Source organism: Labrus mixtus, chromosome 12, assembly GCF_963584025.1.
Source record: "Labrus mixtus chromosome 12, fLabMix1.1, whole genome shotgun sequence".
In the NCBI taxonomy this organism is placed as follows: Eukaryota; Metazoa; Chordata; class Actinopteri; order Labriformes; family Labridae; genus Labrus; species Labrus mixtus.
The window spans coordinates 4,085,453-4,109,299 of record NC_083623.1 but is presented as its reverse complement, the minus strand read 5'-3'; the positions used below and the strand labels follow the sequence as shown (position 1 = coordinate 4,109,299).

The following is a 23,847-nucleotide window of genomic DNA, read 5'->3' as shown; positions in this document are numbered from 1 at the left end:
TTGGCTTCATTTTTGCAGAATGAAAGGAGACGTAAATGGGCTGTCCATATTGATATAGTTAGTGGTTTTCATGACACATCAAATTTCATTGGTGACTTTATTTTGCACCATTGCCTCGGAGGCAAAAAGATCTATCTCATCTAATCTTATCAGGGCTTTAATGAAGTTTTGTTAATTCATGCTTGGATTTACAAATTCAAAGATTGTTTCAATTTGTGAATCATTAGCTTTCACATTTGCAATTTCTAATCAACGACAATCCCATTTCTGATGTTGGTAAAACAATATAACCCTTATGAATCAGTTTTAAAAGAGATGTGAGCCTCATGTTCAGGTCGGAGCGTTAACAAGCCTGTGTGATGTATCATCGTTTAATTTCCCAGGTTTGAGATCATTCCAGTTTTTTTTCCGGGGAGAGGCTCGTTTCCCTCGGGGGGTAAAGAGGCTATTTGGAAGATTTTCAGTAGTTGCATCAGACCGTTTCCGCTTGCTTTTCTCTCACATCAGCCAAGTGTGTTTGTGTGGGAAACAAATGTGTGCAGTTATTTGGTTGACATCCCAGCTCAGCAGCCTCCACATCTCCCTCCAAACAAACCCCCCCCCCCCCCCCCTCCCCCCCATCCCCACCCCCACCCGGCCAGAGAGAACGAGCAGGACACAAAAGTTTGAGGTCAAACACGCCACTGACATCACCTGGAGTGAAACTTTATTCACTTACACACCAGAGACAGCTGTTGTTAATAAAATAAAGATTCACATTTTGAGTATTACATTGAAAAATAAAGGAAAACGAAACATTTTTATCATGATTGTCCATGCAGCAAAATATTTATTTTACTCTTATTTTATTCAGGGGTGAATTTCCAGAGACTACAACACATTTTTTTTCTAAAGGAACTGATTAAAGGACACCGACCACTTAAAGGGCGTAATTCAACACTTTGGAAAATGCCATTGATTGGTTGTTGAGAATGAGGTGACACCACAATGGGCCACTTTGTTGCGCTCAAGACAAAGACCAGAAACAAATGGAAACAGCCGTCTGTCCCTGCAATTAACATTTTTTACCTTCGATCCAAAGAAGTCCAGGCAACTGGTCAATAAATCAGTGGCTCTTTTTTACATCATAATGTTCCAGGCAGGAAACTTGTGCCTCTGTTACGTCTCAAGTACGATGTGTAACACACCGAGGCTTTCTACCATCAGAGGTAACATCAGATGCTAAATGTTGGGAAGACGTGCCGATGTTTTAACGTCCGAGAGATACGCTGTGAAATGACGACTCCCACACTGGGACGCCAATATTACACAGTTGCAGATGCGAAGAGTAAGTACAAATGTGAAATACGCTATGGTGCTGTTGCAGGAAGTCAGATTGGCTAACAGGCTAAAATAATCCAACCCATAACTCCCATTAAATCCTCAAGCTGTCCTTTCTTCACAGAGGAGATTACATGAATAATAACCAAGAAAAACGTCACTGAAGATTACATTTAGGAGGGATTTTCTTCCCTTCAGATGGAGGCATGCTAGCTGATTAGACTTGTTTCCATTCTTTATGCTAAGCTAAGCTAAACTAAGCTAATCACCTGCTGGCTTTAGCTTCATATTTGACCTGCAAACTCTTCAATAATTTTTTTCTCCAAAAAGAAACGATTCCCAGATTTTCTTGTCACCCTTTCAAAGTCGTCAAGCAAATCTTTCCCTAGCCGTGCATTAGCCTCGATAGACCAGAATGCATTGCGTCCTTTAACCTATAATGCCTGGTAATGCTTGATGAAGGATTTTTCGGCTCTCTTGGGACTCCCTTTGTGTAAATATATAACAAAACAAATCTTTCCTGAGGATTGTTAGAAAATGAAAATAGATAGATAACTGTGCAGGTAAAGAGGAATGAACAAAAAGAGGTTAACATACATGATTACAACATATATAGAAGCTGAGGTAAATGTGTTCTTCATTCTTACAATGACCTCCTATAACACAAATATTACACTTTACACGACATGGATTACAACATGGAGGTGTTCACATATGAGCGTGTGTTTTTGTGTCTGTGTGGCTACAGCGGGACTCTGTCTCTAAATCCCATTTCCATAAATAACAAAGTGTCACAGACATTTTCTGCAAATGCAAGTTTGACTTTCAAGTGTGAATTTGTCACTCGGCGTAGACGAGCACTTTCTCCCGACCTTTACGAGTGACTCAGTCACAGTTTTACACGTTTGAAATATCAGGAGACTTAGCAGCCTAAAGTGAGTTAGACTAGAGCGGCCCATGCCCAACACTCACTTCAAATGAGTGTAAACTCATCATCATCATCATCATCATCTTCATCAACAACAAAGGCACAGGCCGGACCTGTGAGCGTCCCTCACATCTTATTGGCCTTCCAGGTCAGGTAGGAGTTCCAACCGACAGCGACGACCTGGACCACGGCCAGCCTGCAGGAGGAGGGAGTGTGTCCTGAACAGTGTCTGACAGGTTCTTAGACACAATTATGACTCTTATGACATTTACAAAGAAAAGACAATTGCTCTGTTTTTTTTTTTTTTGTGCAAGTCTGCCTTAAAATCAAGCATGCACTTTAACCCCCCCTCCCCCTCCCACGTCTGTCCCCAAATCCAGTTAATTTTAAAAGATTTTAACAGATATAAAACTACAGATTTACAGATTCTGTCTTTTCTTAAAGATATTTTTGGGGCTTTTTTTGCCTTATTGGAGAGGACAGCTGAAGAGAGACAGAACATTTTGGGCTGAAGCCACTGTGACGAGGACTACAGCCTCTGTACATAGGGGCACATGACATAACCACTAGGCTACAAATCCTCCAGATTATCTTTAAGTCCACTTTACAAAAACCTTACATCTGATCCAAGCTGATGATTATCTGTCTGTAAAAAAGGATTACCTGTGGTGCAGGGGAATGAAGTAGAAATTGGCGATCTGGACGGGCGGCCATAACTGAAACAAAAACAGCTTCAACTTTAACTTCAGTTTTATTGTCCCCAAGGGGAAACGTTGTTTTACAGCCTATTAACATCATATAACATATGAATCACAGGCTCATAGACTGAGTACAACAAACAATAATTAACATTAATATAAGAGTACATCAAGTGGTGACAGATAATATCACACTGGGTCATCATTTAGTGGTTAAAAGCAACAATATGTAGGAACTTGTTGAGAAAATGGTAAAGCATACAGGACAAACTTACGTAGTAATTGGAGATCAGTGCATCTGTGTAGTCCTGTGAACAAAGATTCAAAAAGTTATTTCAGGTGAAGTAGTTTAATGAATATAAGTTCTACTTTGTTGTGACTCTGTTTACAGCTGCTTTAAATGTGTCTTGGAGGACTGGAACTGAAGAAGACGATGAAGTGTGAACAGTCACAAAGATCCACTGGATTCAGATCACATGAACACCGAGATGAGGAGGAGAACTTTCTCCAGAGAAACTCCTAAGGCCTCGTATCCACCTAGTGGTTGTTTCTGAGCGCCAGATTTTTTTTTTCAGTTGTTTTCAGTAAGTGTCTACCGAACCACAAAATGTGAAATAAACCCATCGAATCCTTTGTCTGTGGCTCTTTTCCCGCATGACTTTCCTGACTCTCTCTCTCTCTCTCGTTGTCTCTTCAATAAAAGGCACAACAAGCCCCCCACCCCAACCCTAACCATTTTACTTCAATAATTGATATTATCAATAAGTGGCAAAGCTTTAAAAACACTACAGATGTCAATAAATTCAAACAATTGAGACAGTTTGCAGGGGTTTGTTTGCATGTTTTGGGAATAAAAAACAAGAAATAACTTAATATTCCGTGCCTAAAACGTCTATATTTGTTGTTGGTAACAAAAAGAGTATGAATACTGTTTGATTTATACTATTATTGTGTCAAAGTTTAAAATTCTGCTATCATGACAACCCTAGTGTGAAGCTGAAGCTACAAATGGTTCTCTTCTGAGGGTTGAATAACTGTACGTCAAAGCTGTAAGAAATCTGTTTGTTGCACATCAAGTTGAAAGTAAACCGTTAATTTGGGAACGCTGTGATTTATGGTGCCTTGGAGGATATAAGCAACACAACCTGTCTCTGTATAGAGACTGAAATTACCTTTTTTTTTAGAACTATAAAAACATTTTTTGGGTAAGTTAGTTTCAAACTTTCTGTTTTTTTGGACTTCCTACTCAGGTACCAGGTTCATCCCACCAACATTTCCCACCACGTAACAGTTTGAACTCCCAGTGGGAGATGAAGTGAGAAATGATGATGTGTTCAAACTCCAGTTGGTGGAGAGTTTCTTTCCAAAACAATGCAGGATGGAGGGAAGCTTTAAAGCCAAAAATATCTGCGGCTGGCCAAATAATAGTTGAGTAATCAGTAATGACGGACACCTCTATCAACCCCCTGGAGATACAAGATTTTCCAGTCACTTTGGAGAAAGACAAGGGAAGTTTGCATGTGTATTTCTGTAGTGCTGAATATTTATAACAAGAAGTTATTAGTGAATAAAAAAAACGAGTTCAAAAGAAAAACATTAAAAGCATCCTTAAGCATAATCTAGCTTCAGGTGATTTGACTTCAATCTGGTATTTTAGGACTTCCCGTTGTGGAGGATGGACTAAGCGCTTGGTTTTCTAGCTTCTGTTACCAAACTTTCTTTTTTCCCAATAAACACTATTTCTCGTCCTCAAACAACTTGTATCCAAGACATATTTTAAACAAGCGAAAAAGACCCAGCTGCAGAGAGCTCTGCGGCTAGTGCTAAAAGTGACGCTAACTGAACAGCAGCTCGTACATCAGACCTGCTTCAACAGCAGTGAGCAGCATTGGCCCTGGACTTCAAGTCATCTTTCTTAACTTGGACGCCTAACCTGAGGATTGCCCTCTGAGCCCGCTTCTTTTTGCTGTTGCCATAGAGCCACTTGCGATAAGCGGGGAAATACACAGAAGAGGAGATTAGCATGAGGTATCTCTTTATGCAGACGATTAACTCCTTTATGTTTCCAAATCAGCATAGTCCCTTCCAGAAGCCCTCACCTTATTTACACTTTTCAGGCAGTTTTCAGGATATAAAATTAACTTCATAAAAGTGAACTCTTTGCAATTAACAAGGAAGCCCTTAGACTCAACTACACCAATCTCCCATTTAAGATCGTGACAGACCATTTCTACTATCTTGGAATTCGTGTCACGAGAGATTTGAGACATCTGTTAAAATACAATTTCCTGAGTCTATTTGATCAGGCTACACAGGCTTTGTCCAAATGCCCCCCCTCTATCCCTGTCGCTCATTGGTTGAATAAATTAAATTAAAAAGACACTTCTTAGAAAATTCCTGTGTCTTTTCCAGAGTCTCCCAATTCTCATCCCAAAGTCTTTTAGAAAGTAATTCTTTAATCATTCTTCCTACTTTTGGTTCGGCAAGCATCCTCAATTACATAAAGCTTTTCTTCAACCACCTAAGCAGGCTGGTAGCATGGCTCTGCCTAATTTCCTGGACTATTACTAGGGAGCTAATATTTGCTGTATGATGCATTTTCATCTTTGACCCTTGTGTCCTGCCTTGGTAACAATGGAGGTCCATGCTAGCCCTTCAGTCTCTTTGACCGCCCCTTTTGGGTGCTGCACCTCTATCCTCTGACTTTCCCAACAGTAACCCTTTAGCAGAACAGTCTCTGTACATCCGGAGACAGGACAGGGGATAAATATAGTCGGATTCGAACCCCGGCCGCACACTTTGAGGACTACAGCCTCTGTTGATGGGGCCTGAAAACTAACCACTAGGACACCGGTGCCCCATTAACCTACTTCTTTGATGAAACTCGGCTTACTTGTTTAGTCATGAGGAAGGGCTGTTTTTATCTGTTTGTATTTAATGTTAACCTTCCTCTTTATTCAGAGCATATCTTCTGTGAGTAGCTGTGGTTGTGTGTTGTGTGTGTCTTGTTTAATGTTTGAATGTTTTGTGACTTGAATAATGGTTCTTTTTAAGGGGGGGTGGGTGGTATTTCCCTGTTCAGTGAATGTCCTTTCACTTGTTGACTTTCAATCAACAGGCCTTTGAAATAACAAAGTATCTGAGCTTTTCCTTAAAAAGAAAGAAGAGGTTGGTAGATACAGACTTTATGACTCCTCAGTAAATACAAAATGTGTGTGTGTGTTATTGCTCTTTCAAACACAATCTGACCACACAAAAACTTCCCTTTGACATCCACTTAAAGGTCACCTCAACATGTCCCGACATATAAAAAAAAACAAGCCAATGTTCCAGTGAAACGGTTTTCTAATTAAGGCCAAACAAGCTTCTTCACCACCTGAGGTGAAATTACGCCGAGCGCTGACGCTGTGTCAGAAACACGGGAAGATATTTCCTCCCACACTCTGAAGGCCCGGTCTCTGCTCCCACTGCCTTCTTTTAACAGTTTATCTTCAGCTTCATGCCTCTCATGCTAACAGCTAGGCCCGATTAGAACGCCCGCTTTTAGGACTACAGCCTCCGTACATGGGGCATGCAAACTACCTTCTAGGCCACCGGTGCCCGACGAGGAAAAGTTTGATAAAGTTTTAGATATTTTTGAATCGCTATCTCACCACAATCTACAATTGTTTAAAAAATCTTAATTTACTTTATGGGACTAAAGATGCACGCTGACATCACTGTATGACTTTTCTTTAACGGTCGACGATGAAGACATACTATATTAATCCCTGAGAGGAGATTCAGCTTCAGACCAGAAACACAGACATGCACTCATGGAGACATGTCAGAGTGAGGGGCTGCACACAGGGGGGCACTCTGAGCAGCTGGGGGTTCAGTGCCTTGCTCAAGTGCACCTGGAGAGCAACCAGCCCCAATATCCATACTGGATCCAACATGAACCAGCGACTCTCGGGTTCCCAACTCAAGTCTCAACAGACTGAGCTACTGCTGCCACCATTGGACACCATGACCCACCAGTTCAAAAGGTTTAATCTGGATGAAAAATGAAATGAAAATGAAACTCGATTAACTGGTCAGACATTATCAGGATCAAATAATCAAAATCATTCTCAAGAAGCAAAACAAACTGGAAACTTTGGAATTTAAGAAAAAAAAACAAAAAAAAAAACAAGACTGGATTTTGGATACTTTTTTTAACACAATTTTTTCATCGTTTTTTTTCTCTGATTTGATGGGGTTGGATCAAACCCATTTTCAGGATTTAGGCCAATCTGATTTGAACAAATTGAGCCCTGAATAAATAATCAAGCTAATGACTCGTGTTCTGACATCTTAAAATTAAAATAATTATTGAGTGTTTTTCAGGTAGAGTTGAGGTTTTTGTTGCTCCACAGGTAAAAACAGCAGACAGGTGAGTAACAGCTGAACAAGAAGGGCAAAGTCTTGATTGGACCGGCGTGCGGCTCGATTAATTTTCCTCTCACATTTTCCCGGGTGCCAGGCCTCGTTGTAATGAGCACATTTGTCATTTATTTTCTGTCCTTTCTGACATTTACCAGGTTGGCCTTTCAGCTCCGCGCGGCTCCGTTTGTAAATAATTGATGGTGACCAGCGGCACGTTGGGTAAGCAAGGCGGCGACCGACGTTTGAGCAGCTGGCACAAGATGACAGCTCAGACTGGGCATACAAATACACACACATACACACACACACAAACACACACGCCTATATATGAAGGTATGAGTCACTCCAGCTATTTCCACAGCCCCTCCCCCCCTCCTCTCTCATCTCTTCCTCCATCACAGGAAATAGTTTCTAATAATACGAGAGGTGAGTGTTGGAGGTCAGATACTGTACCTACATGAAAACAAACTTCCTCTCGTTTACCTGAGTGTGTTCATTCAGGAAAAAAAAAACCCTGCCCTGTTGCCAGTTTGAGTAGAATCTGCAGTGTAAATATCAATCACAAGTCACGACCAATCAGAGGTCAGAAGAGTCCTGGACAAACTTCATATCTAAAATGACTCAGAATTGTTTTTCAAGCCTAAGAAAGTCACATTGATGCTGAATAAATCACATGTTTTGTACTTATTTCTTCTGAAAACTGCAAAATGCACTGAGGGACCCCTCTGTCATTCACATATCAAATACAGCACATCATCATGTTTTTTAAAGTTACTGGTCTAAGTGTTATATATCTTATTTCACTCCTCAAACTCATATCCATCTGGCTATAGCAGAACATACTCCTCCTCTCCGTCTTCTAACTTTCATGAATGAAAAATGAGCCGAGGGGCAGATGAGGTCAAACACTTCATCTTTACTTCAAGTGGGGACAAATTTAACCCGAGTTTAAGAGAGTTTTTCTGGCTCAACTGACCGACGGCACCCGGACTATTTGCAGATGTGGAAGACATATTTAGATCCTTAACTAAGGCAGAAATCATCACACTCATCACATCGACAAGTGAGCGTCCTGCATTTAGACCCTGTCATGGATCTTCTTCTCTTTTCATGTATGTAAGTATCGCTGTTTTCTTGGGTCTGCTTAATTTGAGTAGACAGCGTTTCACTCCCAAGTGACAGTAAACTGGATCTGAAACCTTGAGAAACAAAGATCTCACAGAAAACCGGACTAACAGGGAGACACAATCTCCATACATACTGTTCAAATGCTGTTTTCACACATGCACAAAACGAATGAACATTTTCCATCATTTCTGTTTTGAGCTGCACGTGTGAACAAAAAACAGACAAATTTTTCACCCTGAATTTACCTGGACTTTTTCTAGTCAGCCGAGCATGAAATCGGGGTGTCGACACAGTAAGAACATTTCAGGAATATTCCCTGTGGGCGAGCTCACAGTTCAGCTCACAATGATGTTTATATGCTTCCACTGCTTTGATGTTTGTGCATTTAATAAATCAGCTTCATTCTCTTTTCTGCTTTTTAAGTTATTTTCCACTTGTTTGTTGATACTATGAATACCAGTCCACTTAAAGGTAGCATTCACACAAAGGCATAAACTGTCATCTGTCACTTTATCCGCCATCTTGGATTCCTCCAGCATCTTTTTCCCCCTCACGTCTGGCCCTCCTGAGACCCCCCTCCCTTTCAGTCCAACAGGGAGGTGTTCCCACTGTGAGGGACGTGTGTGCATGCAACTCGATAAATCTTCAGGAGTGCATGTGTGAAAACGTCCACAGTGAGGTGGAATAGAAATAAAGCTGACTCACCCGCTTGAGTTTGCTGACGTTGTCCTCCACCGTCAGTCCGTTCAGAGCGCCGGAGAGACCGAGAAAAGCTCCCAGGAAACACGGAGCGAAAAACAACTACAAACACAGAGGGGAAGGTTCATTTCACCCGTGGAAGTTGGTCGTTATGAAAGAGAGAATTAGTAGAGATATGAATAAAAGGCATTTTTAAACACATACACAACATTTATGCTAGCTAAATCTTCGCTAACTCGCTTTAATCCCACTTTGGACGGTAAACCCTCATCGCAGATGGTGACCGAAGTGACTGCTCAGATTGTGAGATATGAACCTTTGAGATGGGGTTGTAAGGGGTGAATAATACATGTTATAAACTCTAAAGTCATTTTGTTTCAGAAGCTTAATCTCACATTGACGCTACACTGAGATGGTGTCCTGGCTGGCTCGCCAAACAGTCGACATCAACACATGTTGGACAGCCAGAGCAGATTGTAATTAAAAAAAACAGATCATAAGTTCATTCCTCAGTGCAATAATATGAAGAAAAATCCTTGACAGAGGGAACGTTTGGTTCTTATACAAGCAGGAACCTCCAGTGTTGAAAGATGAAGCCGATGCGGAAGTGCAAAATCATCTGCATTTTGTCGAGTGTCCGCTTGAGGCTGGCTGCAGAAGCACCGGGAGAATCAGACACAACAAGCTTGTTTTTACAGCAGAATTTACCATGTTTACATCCTGGTTCAAAAAACAAAATAGGTCACGTCTCGATCGGCACACACTGTACGGGGAGTGAACTTGAACTCCTCCAATTGGACTTTATGAAGGATAAGCGTTATCGACGAATGGGCTGGCGTTTTGAAGCTGTTCGTCAGGAGGCTTAAGGCCCGCCTCAGCTGCGGCTCGTCGCTTTTGTTAGGTCGACTGAGAGTTAGGTTGAGTCAGCATTTCCACGACGTGCTTCCGAAGCCCCCTTCAGTAACCAACGGGTGATGTCCAGTGGTTAAGTGGTGTCTAAAGAAGTGGGTATACTGTTCTCTTCATCTTTTCCTGCCTTTGTTTCATACTCAGTGTGTACTAGCCAGTTAGACACAGAGTAGGGAGGGTCATCCCTTCACCATCCTAGGAAAAATATTGAAGCATACTACTGAATATTGTCAATCAATTACTGGTGTGATTTAGAGGAGACTCATAAATAAGTGGGTACACTCCATATACCTGCGTTCACCCTTCACTACAACACTGGTGACGTCACTCAGACTTCAAATGTTTATTCACAGTCTATGGTCTTATAGCTGTTGTGGAATATGTTCATGTCAGTCAATGGTCTATATTAGACTACATGATGTCAGGACAATATTAAGAGTCTTTATGGATTACTGATACTTACTGATTTGACTATGAGGCTGGAGGAGCTGTCGGTATCAGTGAAGCTTCACTTGAAAAAGTTATTTTAAGTAGGTTTCTTTTTTCTGATGTCTTAACTCTCTGCCAATGATTGTGACCTTGCAGCGTGGTAATGTACACCGTGCAATAAACGTCTGATTTGAGCATGGGAAAAAAAGTATTTGGAAGATAAAAATAATCTTAAGCTACTCTCTAAAGATCATATTTGATGCATATTAAGTGGACATATGACTTTCTGTAAGCTTCTTTATAAACACTGCACATTAATAATCGTACAGTTCATCCCTCCAAGAGACCCTGATATCAGTTCTATTTGTTTACAGTGAAACCTCTCCTCACGTATGAAACTTACATAAACGACTTCCTCTGTTATTCAGGTCTGACGTCGTGAGAAGCTGCTGCTGCAGCATTTCATCTTTCAATTCACCAAATGGCCCCCTCGGTTATCAGCGAGGCAGACGGAGCAGCGTGCAGTGTGGACACAGAGCCGTTCAAGCGGAGGAGTGGACCCTTTGCTTCGATAAATATTTCAGTGTAAGCGGACTGAAAGCTTTTGACGTCTTGCTCTGCAGGAGTTTGATCCAATCAAACACCAGAGGGCGGCGTGACCGGGAGAATACTGTGGCTTTATCTGGATCTGACTTTTAAGCCAAAGTGAAAACAATTAATTTAGCTTTTGATGACTTAAAGTTTAAAGTCACATTTCTAAAAGACATTGAATCCACTGGTTTACAAAAAACACCTTGTTTAGGATGAACACAGTTTTTTCTGGGTTGTCAACTTTCATCTTTGACAGTGAAAACTGCAAAGCAGAATCAGAGACTGTAAATATTAATGTTTGAAGCCTGAGTGACGTCATCCATCTCTTCCTGCAGGGGGCTCCGGAGGCTCATCAGCAGCAGCCGCCATGCTGGAAATCCTGTCTCAGTCTAACTTTTAGTCAACCTAACGACAGGCTGAGAGCTGGAGCTGAGGCGGGTTTTAAGTCTCTTGATGAATTGTTACATCACGCCCACCTGTCAATCATGTCAGCTACTCGCCTAACTATGGATAACACGTATCGTTCATGAAATCAAAACAGAGCCCCACGTACAGTTTGTACAAGTGATGACAAAAACTATTCAGACCGGTTTCATTTTTTTGTACCAGACTGTAAACATGTTAATCTCTGCTGTAAAAACAGGCCAGTTTGAATTAGGTGTGTGTGTGACTTCCTGTGTGCCGGCCTCTAGTGGACACTCGATGAACTGCAGGATGGTTGCCGCTTGAGCAGAAGTGTTACACATCCCCTGCTTACAGCCTCACAAATTCGCTTTGCCGTTTGGTCTGTCGCTCGGACGCAAACAAAGACTTTATTTTTAGACATTTCACAGACCCAGGAGTTATCAGCCAATGAAGCAAACTGTGGCTTCAGAGTCGTTTGTGTCTTTAACATTTGAAGTCCCCTTATCTTCCTTTTAGATCATGTTTCCTGTTCACTAAATCAGCATGCAACAGATGCAATAATCACACGTAGAGAAGAAGAAGGGTTACCCCTCTGGAGCGTCTTTTGTGCCCTCAGTTAAATAAAGACAAGAGGAGGGGGTTACAGTAAACAGCCTGAAATCTCAGCTCTTGAATAACTGTGACATCTTCTCTGTCCGTCAGCCTGATGTGAGCAAATTGTCTCTTTGTGGTCGGGACTCATCCGCCCTTTTAGCCACAAATAATGAGCCCGAGTGGAGGACGGAAACACCCACACGCTGTTTGTATTAAACTTAAAAAAACAAAACAACTTTGGCTCGTCATTCACCCGAAAATAAAAACAACTAAAAAGGTAGGAGAAGAAGAGAGGGGAGACTGTTTCAGGTCCTTCTGAGCTGCTCTCACCTGGTCAACGAGCATTTTCTTCATGGCAGCACTTTTAGTCCCTCCGACCACGAGGCGGTCCAAAACTTTGTACCAGCTTCCGATAACCGGACCCTTTGATGACACAAACAAGAGGAAATCAAAACATTCTTTATGCAGCCTCATAAAAAAGTCAAACTGTGATGCAGAGATTTCTGTCTGCATGTTAACAGCAGATCATCTTAAATTATACATAAACATATTATCTATGAATCTATAATTGATGAGAGGACAAACACTACATGATGTATGAGTCGTCTTTTTCTACATGAATGAGCAAACATGTCTCGGTGTGACATGAATCCTGCATAAAGGAGCGTCTATAAATAAAAAAACTGGCAAAGATCTTCTTCTGTGATCTAAAACCACGAGGCAGCCGATTGGATGGACGTAAGACGATTAAGGAAAATATAAATAAACTCTTATCGACGCGGTGATGACGTCATCGAAAGAAATGTGCCACTTTATCCTGCTGTCACACAACTTCACATACAGGAACAATGTGCAACATGGAGGAGCATCAGCATCACATCAGTGGATCATGCACTAAAAGAACTAACAATATGAAGCTTTTGATGCTTGAATTAAACTTTTATTTTAATCAAACTAGGACTGACCGATACAGGGTTTTTGGGGCCGATACCGATATCGATATTGGGGAGAGAAAAAAAAGTCAGATACAGATATATTGGCTGATATATTTCTTAGATCTATGTTTGATCTTTAGAGACAGATAGATAAACACATTTATTGTATTAATCCCTCAATTGCAGTCATCAAACATGTGGAAAAGATAAACAGTGCAACAAAAACAAGATGGTCACTAAACACTAAAGTGTAGCTACACGTAGCATTGATACAAAGGTAAATATTCTAATATAGCATCGTACAGCGGACTCTGTTTCTCTGTCCAACACTTGAACAGACCCTCCCGTCTGACAGAGATATTCACCCGCTGTGAGGTGCGTGTGTGAACAGTCAGATCAGGATGAGTTCAGGGTCAGGAGTGCAGATGTGAAAACGGTTATCTTTCTTCCGTTTTTTCTCCATCCCATCTTGTTCTCTGTGTAAGTATGTTACATGTTGGCAACTTTTAGGAATAAAATTCATCAAATGAGCTCAAAACTTGCCACACTCCTATTTCTGTCTCTTTTTCTTTGACGGGAGTCGGGAGCTGCAACGATCGGTTACTTATTTGAGTCATCGTCTCAGTCGTTTTTCAATCAAAATGTCAAACATTTGCTGATTCCACCTTTTTAAATTGGAGGCTTTTCTTCCTTTTCTTTGTCATTTATGAAAGAACAATGTGACTTTTCATTTGCGACTCTTGATTGGATAAAAGCGACGGTCTTAATAAATCCCTTATGGGGGAATTTGAACCATTTAATAGAGTGAAAAACTCATCTCGTCTCTCAACCGGAGGGTTCAGGGTTCGATCCCCAGCTCCTGCAGCTGCATGTCCGATGTGTCCTTTTGCGAGACACTTAAGTTGCTCCCACTGATTTATCAGTGACGTATGAATGTGTATGAATGGGATGAGTTGCTTCTGATGCTCACTTTACTCAGCAGCCTCTACCATCAGTGTGTGAATGTGTAGGTTTGACCTGCGGTGTAAAAACACTTTGAGTCGTCAGAAGACTAGAAAATAAATAAACAAGCTCAGGTCCATTTAGCGTTTATATTTAGCTGTAGCATACATAAGCCAAGACGACACTTCTTACCACAAAGAAGAAGCCGATACTCATCATCTTGGCTGTCCGCCGCACGTTGTGATGAGCCAATCCTCTCCTCTCGATCAGCTGCTGGGAGATGACATCACCGACGCCCACTAAAGAGCCTGAAGGACAAACAGTAGACAGACACTGAGAGCGCGGTGATGCAGGTGAGATTGTTCCTGTGGGGGATGACTGTACAAGTGTGGCAGAGATTTTCTACTGCAGCTGCAAGAGACATTTATGTTTACATTGTTTTAGATAGAGATTAAAAAAAAAAAAAAAAACAAGCAGCCAAGAGAAGAAAACACTGTTGATCATGAGATGTGAGATTTCACAAAATAATATATGAAAGAGTTCTGGATGAATCAAAAATGTCAAGAGTGTGCAGGGAAGACGTTGAGAGCTGAGGGATGTCCTAACCCACAACTCATCAACAAGCCTATACAGGGGGCAGATCTGACTGATTTAATTACCCACAATGCATCGCAACCAGGGATGTTGCAGTTTTTAATTGATGATGATCATGATGCTTTCTTTCTTTCTTTTTTTTTGGACTTTTGAGGCCTTTATTGTAGAGATCAGAAAGTGGAGAGAGTCAGAAATCAGGGAGAGAGAGAGAGAGAGAGAGTGGGTGGAGAGTGGATTCGAAGCTGCGCCGCTAGGGTTGTGGTCAAAAATTCGATACGGCTATATATTGTCATGTGCTCCTTACAAATACTTGTATGGAATCGATATGTTACAGAATCGATAACGGCTGCAAAGCTGTGACAGAAATAAGCTGGAGGACTGCAGAGTAACTTTGGGCTCATCTTCTGTATGTAGATATATATACGCATTAAAAATCTATTTTATTCATTGTTGTTGTTGTTGCTCTGTTTCCCTCTGTCTCTCCCTCTATCCCCCTGTCCAAGCCCGGCACAGTTTCAGCAGACGGCTCTTCATCATGCGTCTGGTCCTGCTCGAGGTTTCTGCCTCTTAAAAGAAGTTCTTTCCTGCCGATGTATCTTTGCTAAATGTTGCTTAATGATGGATTAACGTAGGGTCTCTGTAGATAATATAACAAATAGTTCGGCCCACACCGGCACATTTTGGAAAGCATCTTCAGACATCTCGACGTGTTGATGGATGATTGGAATAGTTTCAGTTTCAGCCTTAAGAATGGATTTTTATGATCCTGCAACAAGCTGACAGTCACACCGCTCTAAGATATCACTGAACATTTAACAAAAACAATTTATAAATCAATCAGACCAGGAGCAACATAACCTCTCACCTCCTGATCAATTTAGGCACAATATCTACTTTTTTATGCCTATACTCCAGCTCTTTGGCCGCTTCATTAGCTCAATAATGTTATGTCAAAATATGAGAATAATGTTGGTGATAAAGTACACAGCGCTAAACAAACCAACAGCTGTCAACATCACTTTCTTTAGGAGCTCGCGGAGGTCGTTTTTATCGTCCTGACTCATGAAGAGACTCTTAAAAACTCTGAAACACTAACATGATGTCAGCTCACACTGTTAACGTTTTAAACTGAAAGCTCAGGTTGGTAATATAGATCCATCTGAAGAGGTGACCTTTAACTCATAATGTCAAAGGAGAGCTAATAAAGGTGGTAAAGGCGACAAGTTTGACACATAAGCGCACACACAAGAACACTGAACAGGAAATGTCACCTTACTTTCAAAAGCAATAAATACAAATATTTCCTCTCATTCACTTTGACTCAGAGACCTCGATGGTTAAAGCGATGACAGAGGACTAAACCTGAACCTGAACCTGAACCTGAACCTGAGGTCTGACACCAAACGTTTTCATTTATCACAAACGCAGACACACACGACAAGCCGACGCCACAAACAATCAGCTCTAATCCGACGACGATATAGAAGCATTATTTAAAGTCCAACTGGCAACTTGTGAAGCAAACGTGTGTTCAGATTTTAGAGCAAAAGTCTCCTCTACAGACGCTGTCATCGTTTGTTCATCCACCGAGCGCCTGTTCATCTGTTTCTGGTGAGTCTCAGTTTAACTGTAAATAGTGAGTTACGCGGAGGCTTCACTCTGACTAACTTCAACCTGAAAAACAAGAAAATTGGATTTTTTTTTGTGATTTAATTGCCTTGAAAATTTGTTGAAATGACGACACCATGATGCAAAGTCGTGCAAAGTAAAACGTTTGGTCAGGTCAGTCCTCAAGAGAAGGAGAAATAACTTTGTGAATGTTTGTTGGTTAAATGGAGGTCAGATCGATCACTTCTGATGCATTTCAGGAAGTCAGGAAATCTGAACGCTGATCGGCCTACGCATCACAGCATGAAGCAGATGTGTCACTGGATTAGCTAATATCGGCCGATTAATCGGTCGGGCTCTATAGTTAACTTTATACTTACTAGTTCATAGTTATAGGTATATTGTATTTTATTCCTGTCTTATCTTGTTTTATTTGCATTCATATTAACGCCTTTCTTCTTCTTCTTCTTCTTCTTCTTCTTTTTTTACTTCTGCAACACTTGAACTCCCTCACTGGGGATCAATAAAGGGTTATCTTATCTTATCTTGAAGCCCTTTTCAGGTTTTTATTGCAGAACACACTGAATCATAATATGTTGTATGTTAATGTTGAGTTTGTCTTTTTGCCGTTTAATTACATTCTTTTGAATCTTTAACGGAGGAAACCACCAAACCCTGAGGTCGTAAAACAAAGTCATGACAAGACACATTTCTCTGACTACATTTTAAAGTGTAGATGTTTAAGATTGTGCTTCATTTAAGGGCTGTAATTAAAGATGATTTTCTTTGTTCAATGGTCGATTGTTTTCTCCTCAGAAGATCTTCATATTCTTTGGTCTAACGTTTCTGAAAGGGGGGCGCCAGTCGCCTAGTGGCCCAAAAAAATGAATCTTAAAAGTTTCTGAAAGCTGCAAAAAATGTTGAAGAACATATTTCTTTTCTGAATGACTCAACAAGGTGTTCCCAGAACTTTAAGGATTATTCTTTTTGTAGACTCTCTTCTGAAGAGTAAATTGTGCTTTACTGATTTCTTATCAGGATGAATACTGACATTCTCGTCTTAGTTTTCAGGTCAATCTAATTTAACGGTTAGAACCTAAACACATCTCACATATTACAGGGTAGCACAAAGAAGAAAAAAATGGTTTTGCAATATGTTATTTTATGAAAGGTTTCTCAGAATCATCCTGACATTGATTTGTGTTTCTGTGAAACCGACCACGCAGGTCGTCTACCAAGAAAATGAAACATTAGCCTTTAGATTGGTGAAATAAAAGTATGAAGCTTCAACTAATGGAGAAAAAAACGGAAGTGGAAGTAGCTTTGATTTGTCCTAATTTTCATTCTAGTATAAGTTTTATTCCTGACATTTATTGAACATAATAAGCCAGTACTAAAAAAATAACTGTCTGTCTGGTAGCTGGAGAGGTGCCAGTTAACTTCCTGAGAATTGCTGAGGTTCCCCTGAGCAAGTCATCGAACCCCCCCCAGCTCAGGAGCGCTCGCTGTCTGCAGCCCCCCTCACTCTGATATCTCTCCATTAGTACATGTTCACAGGATCCTGTTTGTGCATGTGTGTGTGTGTGTTTCAGTGTATGTGTGTGTGCATGTCTCAACAACAAAGTGTAAAACAGCATCTCCCCTCGCTGGATTAATAAAGTTCATCTTCTTCTTGTTCCTGATCTGTATCAGACAAATGTTGATAATTGGCTCCATCTAGTGGGGATTGAAGTGTATTACACTGAATGTGTGACGGCCCCTGATTTGTGTGTGCACGTATGTTTGTGCTCATGTGCATGTTCTTTCTGTGAGCTGCCATGGAGAAGTCATATCCTGCTGGGCCCATTGCGCCACCCAGGATATAAAACAACAGCTTCCTGTGCCTCTCTCTCTCTCTCACACACACTCTCTCTCTCTCTCTCTCTCTCTCTCACACACACTCTCTCCCTCTCTCTCTCTCCCTCTCTCTCCCTCTCACACACTCTCTCTCTCTCTCTCTCTCACACACACTCTCTCCCTCTCTCTCCCTCTCACACACTCTCTCTCCCTCTCTCTCTCTCTCCCTCTCTCTCTCTCTCCCTCTCACACACTCTCTCTCCCTCTCACACACACTCTCTCTCCCTCTCTCTCCCTCTCACACACTCTCTCTCTCTCTCCCTCTCACACACTCTCTCTCCCTCTCTCTCTCTCTCCCTCTCACACTCTCTCTCTCTCTCACACACACTCTCTCCCTCTCTCTCCCTCCCTCTCTCTCCCTCTCTCTCACACACACTCTCCCTCTCTCTCTCTCTCCCTCCCTCTCTCTCTCTCTCACACACACTCTCTCTCTCTCTCCTTCTCCCTCTCTGTCTCTCTCTCTCTCCCTCCCTCTCTCTCTCTCACACACACTCTCTCTCTCTCTCTCACACTCTCTCTCTCTCCCTCTCTCTCTCTCTCTCTCACACACTCTCTCTCTCTCTCACTCTCTCTCTCTCTCCCTCCCTCTCTCTCTCTCTCCCTCCCTCCCTCTCAGCCTGACCGACGTTTGAACATTTGTTGCTTTAGTTCTTATGTTTTTTAATGTACATATTAGGCCCGCATGCTGTTAGAGAATCATACAATGTTTGATTACTTTGTTCTTTATTTCAATAACAAAATTAGAGCGGTAAATTAAAATAAATTAAAAAGTGCATGTCGGCTGTAACTCAGTTTTTTTGTCCACCTTCTTTTCTTCATGTTTACACAATATTTGTGTTTGCATCAGATTGTCAACATGTCACAAATCATTGACCTCCATCAAACTGATCAAATGTGAACATACTGAGATTTTTAATTTGATAAATTCAGACTTTTGCGATGCTCCTATCGCCATGACGATGCCTTGAGATGTATCGCGCAGCCCTGCTACACATAATGCACATATTGAAAAAACAGAAAGAAGTCAATGTAACTCGGTCAAAGGCCTTTTTCCTCTTTGTTGATTTAAAGATGGTACACTGGAGCAAAGGTCAAGTTAAGACCCCTGTGTCTGTCATCACATGCTCTCACTTTATCTTCCCCAACAAGGGAGTTGAACTGGGAAATAAACTCTCAATTCTCTGATTGAAATGATTACATCATAAAACAATGAAATGTGTCTAAAGTGTTGGGAAACTTTCATCTGCATCTCCTGTGTGAATGTGAGGTAAACCTACCAGCGGTCACGATCTGCACAGTCCAGGGGTATTTGCCCATCAGAGCCTGGTAGGATCTCCACAGTGCTGCCATTCTGCCTCCTGGAGGGAAAAGAAAAACATCTCACAGTGATGTCTGCAAAAAGGTTTCATTCATGAAGTCTGCACGCTAACACGCCCCCATCCACCAGCAAGCAATGTGACTTACATTAAGATACACTGCTAATAAGTCCTGTTACTCCATCTATTAAGACTGACCTGTTTCTCTAAGGCTAAGCTAAAGGTGGCTAATAGTTTGTTTTATAACACAGATAAGCCAATTTGGTTAATAAAAGCTGAATTAAAAAGAGATGACATGAGTCTGACTTAGGCAACTTTTAATGATAGCTCTGTTTTTACTGTTTGACAACTAATATTACATCCACAAAATTAAAGATTTTACAGTTAAAAATGAATAAAATTGTTGTTTTTACTGTGAAATCTTTTAAACCTGATGTGAAGAATTGCCTTAAATATTTTTTTTGGATAAACTTTATTGAATTATAAAATTATAAAAACAATCAGACATACCAGTTGTCAAAAATACTTGATAGAAACATGGACGATTGTCCAACACGAAACTAAAGACATAAAAATGCCTGAAGTCCTGACACACATTCTTTATAGCACTGATACAAGAAATCTTTCTTACCGAAGGCCATAACTCTGTACAACAGCTCAGAGAACTGTCATCATGATAATATCTGTCTCACCTTACTCTAATCTGTTCTGCACATGTTCAATTTACAAATGATCCCTGCACTCATGTTCACTTCATTTGTCTGTCTACTCTCCGTTATATTGAATAGTTTCTGCTGATAATATGTCTACACTCCTGCACTTTAACTTATGTCAATACTGTCCATTTACAACTCTGTTTTTGCACATTTACATTCAATCTTTCATATTTAATCTTCCTATTTTTTTACTAGTAATGCTTAGTGAAATCCTGGTTGCATATATTTTGATATCTTTTAGTACTTATTTACTTTGTATTTAATATTATATTGTGTTTATTTGCTAACATTGTGTTTTTTACTCATATTGTATGTTTGAACAACCTGCTGCTGTAACGCCACACTTTCCCAGTTTGGGATCAATAAAGGTATTCTATACAATCTGTCACATAAACTACGATTTTAGATGTTAAATTGAATGAATCTGTGAAATCTTTTACAGCCGAATTGAAGAGTTGGTTCAAATAATTTGATTAAAACTTCTCTACAGTTGTGACTCACACTCAAAAGTACAAAAAATACATAAAAACTACAAAATCACAAAGTTTTTTAATGTAGTTCGGCGCAACTTTTCTAGCTACGATGACGTAACGTAGTCGAGCGTTACAGTTTTACGTGTTATTGACGTTGACGTAGTAAAATAAGGTCTTTACTTCCCAACGGCTGAAAGTCTGTAAACAAAATAAGTCCTTAATGGTTACCACATGTTCCTGTAACGATGCAGAGATATGACAACGAAGCTGCTGCATCCTGAAACACAAACATCAATAACAACATCTCAAACTGAGGAGCATTAATACTTACTTTATATTATTACAAGATGTTTAAACTAAGTGTGCATGCAGAGTGAAAGAGCTTTGACTGAACAAGCTGCTCGTGGTGCCTTCACGGTCGGGGATCAGCTCCGAATTTTGCGGTTTACAAATAAAACATTTGGCGTTCACTTCATTCAGTACTGCACGTCGGAGTGAAGTTAAAGGGGAGAGTTTCGTTTCAAGTTTCGAGATGAAAGTAAAGAATAAGACAATAGAATAATAATAATAATAATAATAATAAATAATAATAATATTAATAAATAATAAATAATAGTAACAATAGAAAATCCCCATTCACTCTGCAGTGGTGACTCTTCGGTCTGTTGGGGCAACAAGTGACGTCAGATGGGGCTCACAAAGGGAGGTTTCCTACTGTCATTGCATTTTGGGCCACTGCTTTGGATTAAGTTTGTTAGCCTTCATCAGTTACCTGCTCCTCTGGCTCTCCTCTACCTGACTCTGTCACCTGTGTGGGCGTGGCTATAGAGAAAACAGAGGCTCACCTGTGTCACCCTGCTGGCTGCAGCACGTGGATGACGTCTCACTACTCATAACTGTGTGCTCCTTTTGTTTATAGTTCATGCTTTATGTATTGCACTGGTTTACTCTCTGTTTGGTTAAGCATCTCATTATCTAAAACCTTCGTAAGACTTTTCATAAAATCTCTGAATTATTTAATGTTTATAGAGAAGTCATTTTTGTTTCTGTTTTTGCCTACATGTACAATAGACAAAGTTACAACAATTATCTCCCACAGCCCTTGAAGGCAGCGTAAGAACTGCATTGTGCGTCACTTCCCCTGTAAACAAAAAGTATGCTGCCCCCTTGTGGACAATCCCCGGTATTAAACATCAGGACAGAATCTGAGCTACAACTACAACTTATATTTTTGTTGTTTTGATTTCCGGCCCTCGTTTTTTGGATCTTTTTGCTCCAGTTTTTTTCTATTTTTCATAAATTCAGTTTTACACTTTGTTGTTGAACATGCAACACACACAGGCTGAAATACACACACATGTACAAACAGGATCCTATGAACACGCTAAGTCCTCAAGAAGTGACCTTGCACCTCTCCAGCTACACAGACACACTTCCAGACTTGGTCCGTACTGGGACTTGAACCAGCGACCCTCCGGTTCCCAACCCAAGTCCCTACAGACAGATCTACTGCCACTCACCAGTGTTATATTTTAAAAAAAGTTGTAGAATAGGCAAAGGAAGAATCTGGTTAAAACTTTATCGTCAGGTCAGTTTTTATTTAATTTATAAAACTTAACAAGCTCCAAATCAAAACATGTCTGATGACAGTTTACATACAGAGCAGGTCCAGACAGAAACCGACACACAAACGAGCAGTAACAGTCAAAGTAAAGCCTCCAGACATACAGAGTGGTTGTTCCTGCAGATTTGAACATGAATGTATGAATGTTGTCAACAGAAGGTTCTAGTTGATGTTCGTTTGTCAAGTCAAAACTGTCCCGTTAACGAGGCTTCATCTTCAAATCAACCTGTTCAAATGGACCGATGGTAACGGGGGAATGAATCTGTCAGAAGTTTAATGACATCATATTTGAACACTGTAACGGACTATGATGTAAAGTGACACTGAAGAAATTCTGTAAAAACATAAAATAAATTAAGATAAACATGTAAAAAAAAAAGAGCCAGAAAATAAATGTTAACAGAACAAATAAAAGCCTCCATATGGGTCAACGTCTGTATCAACAATATGATCAGTTCACAATGAAATGCTGCTTTAATCTTAAAGGTGACATATTCTCCTCCTCATCAATCAGTTTAAATAAGTCTCAGAGCTCCTCAAAACATGTGTGTGAAGTTTCTTGTTCTAAATCCACTCTGATCCTGTATTTGATCATGACTATAAACCCCTCTATTTCAGCCCTGCTCAGAACAGGCTGTTTCTGTGTCTGTACCTTTAAATATGTAAATGAGCTGTGTCTGACCACGCCCCCTCTCTGGAAGGGTTTGGGTGTACTCGGTGCTTTCTCGCTCCATGTCCTATTGTTTACGGTGAGAAGGCAGACTCAGAGGGCAGAACAAACACCTAGCTGTGGGAGTGTCACCCACCTGGGGGAGGGGCTACTGCCCTTTGTGATGTCATGAAGGGAAAATCTCCAAGCGGCCTGTTTGAGCACACATTTTCTGAAAAGTGGATGGACGATGGACTTGGATATTAGTGTTAGAGAAACACGGGGAAGTGGATTTAGCATAATATGTGACCTTAAAGTCAATGAAAAAAACTTTCTAGACAGCTGTTTCATGCTAATTAGCAGCTAAAGCCGAGCGATATATTGCTTCAAACTTTAACGATGACGTTAAACGTTTTTACCTTTTGAAAAATGTATTAACTTTTCTCATTAGTGCAGAGAAAGCTCCACGTGAAGATTTTAACGGACAAAATAAAGTTAAAACTTAAATTTTAATATCGTTTAAATCCAAAATTCAGCAATGGTTTAAAAAATAAACAACAACAAAATATAAAACAACACGTGATTGTTTCCCTTTAACATCACTCTTCTTGTTCAAGTATAAATCCTCGGGCTGTTTGTTGGTTTTTTTCAGTGAACTTTGCCTGAGTTGTTCATTACAGCACAGACCTCTGAAGCTTCACCAGCAGAACGAAGCCTTTCTAACGCTATAACAGAAAATTAAAACGACATCACTAATATATTACAATAAACTAAAGGAACCTTCTCCTGCGTCCTCAAAGACTTAATATAAACAGAACTGTCTTTAAATACGAGGCGTTGTTTTTCTTTCATGTAACATCTTTGGGCAAAAACAAACGATTACATTTTTAAAGATTACGCCGTTATAAGGCCCTGTGTCCTTAATGTTTCTTTTCTCAGCACCAGAGTCTTTTTTTAAAAATTGTTTTCAAGGAGGAGAGCGTTCA

General features: G+C 40.5%; 2 protein-coding genes across 2 annotated transcripts in view; both read right to left on the bottom strand.

Moving 5' to 3' along the window:
* Window positions 1-664: 664 nt before the first annotated feature.
* mpv17 (mitochondrial inner membrane protein MPV17) lies at window positions 665-21,002 on the bottom strand. The gene is made up of 8 exons (XM_061051563.1): window positions 20,920-21,002; window positions 19,361-19,441; window positions 14,178-14,293; window positions 12,439-12,531; window positions 9,187-9,282; window positions 3,222-3,254; window positions 2,912-2,964; window positions 665-2,444 (listed from the first exon to the last, which is right to left on the bottom strand). Exons 2-8 carry the CDS (start codon window positions 19,431-19,433, stop codon window positions 2,375-2,377), a joined length of 534 nt encoding a protein of 177 aa, XP_060907546.1. The 5' UTR covers window positions 19,434-19,441; window positions 20,920-21,002; the 3' UTR covers window positions 665-2,374.
* A 1,156-nt stretch (window positions 21,003-22,158) lies between these two features.
* si:ch211-243j20.2 (uridine-cytidine kinase-like 1) overlaps window positions 22,159-23,847 on the bottom strand; it is a 31,549-nt gene continuing 29,860 nt past the window's right edge. The window contains exon 15 of the mRNA XM_061051562.1: window positions 22,159-23,847. This exon is cut by the window's right edge and continues 2,634 nt beyond it. The gene's annotated coding sequence lies outside the window, so the exon portion shown is untranslated.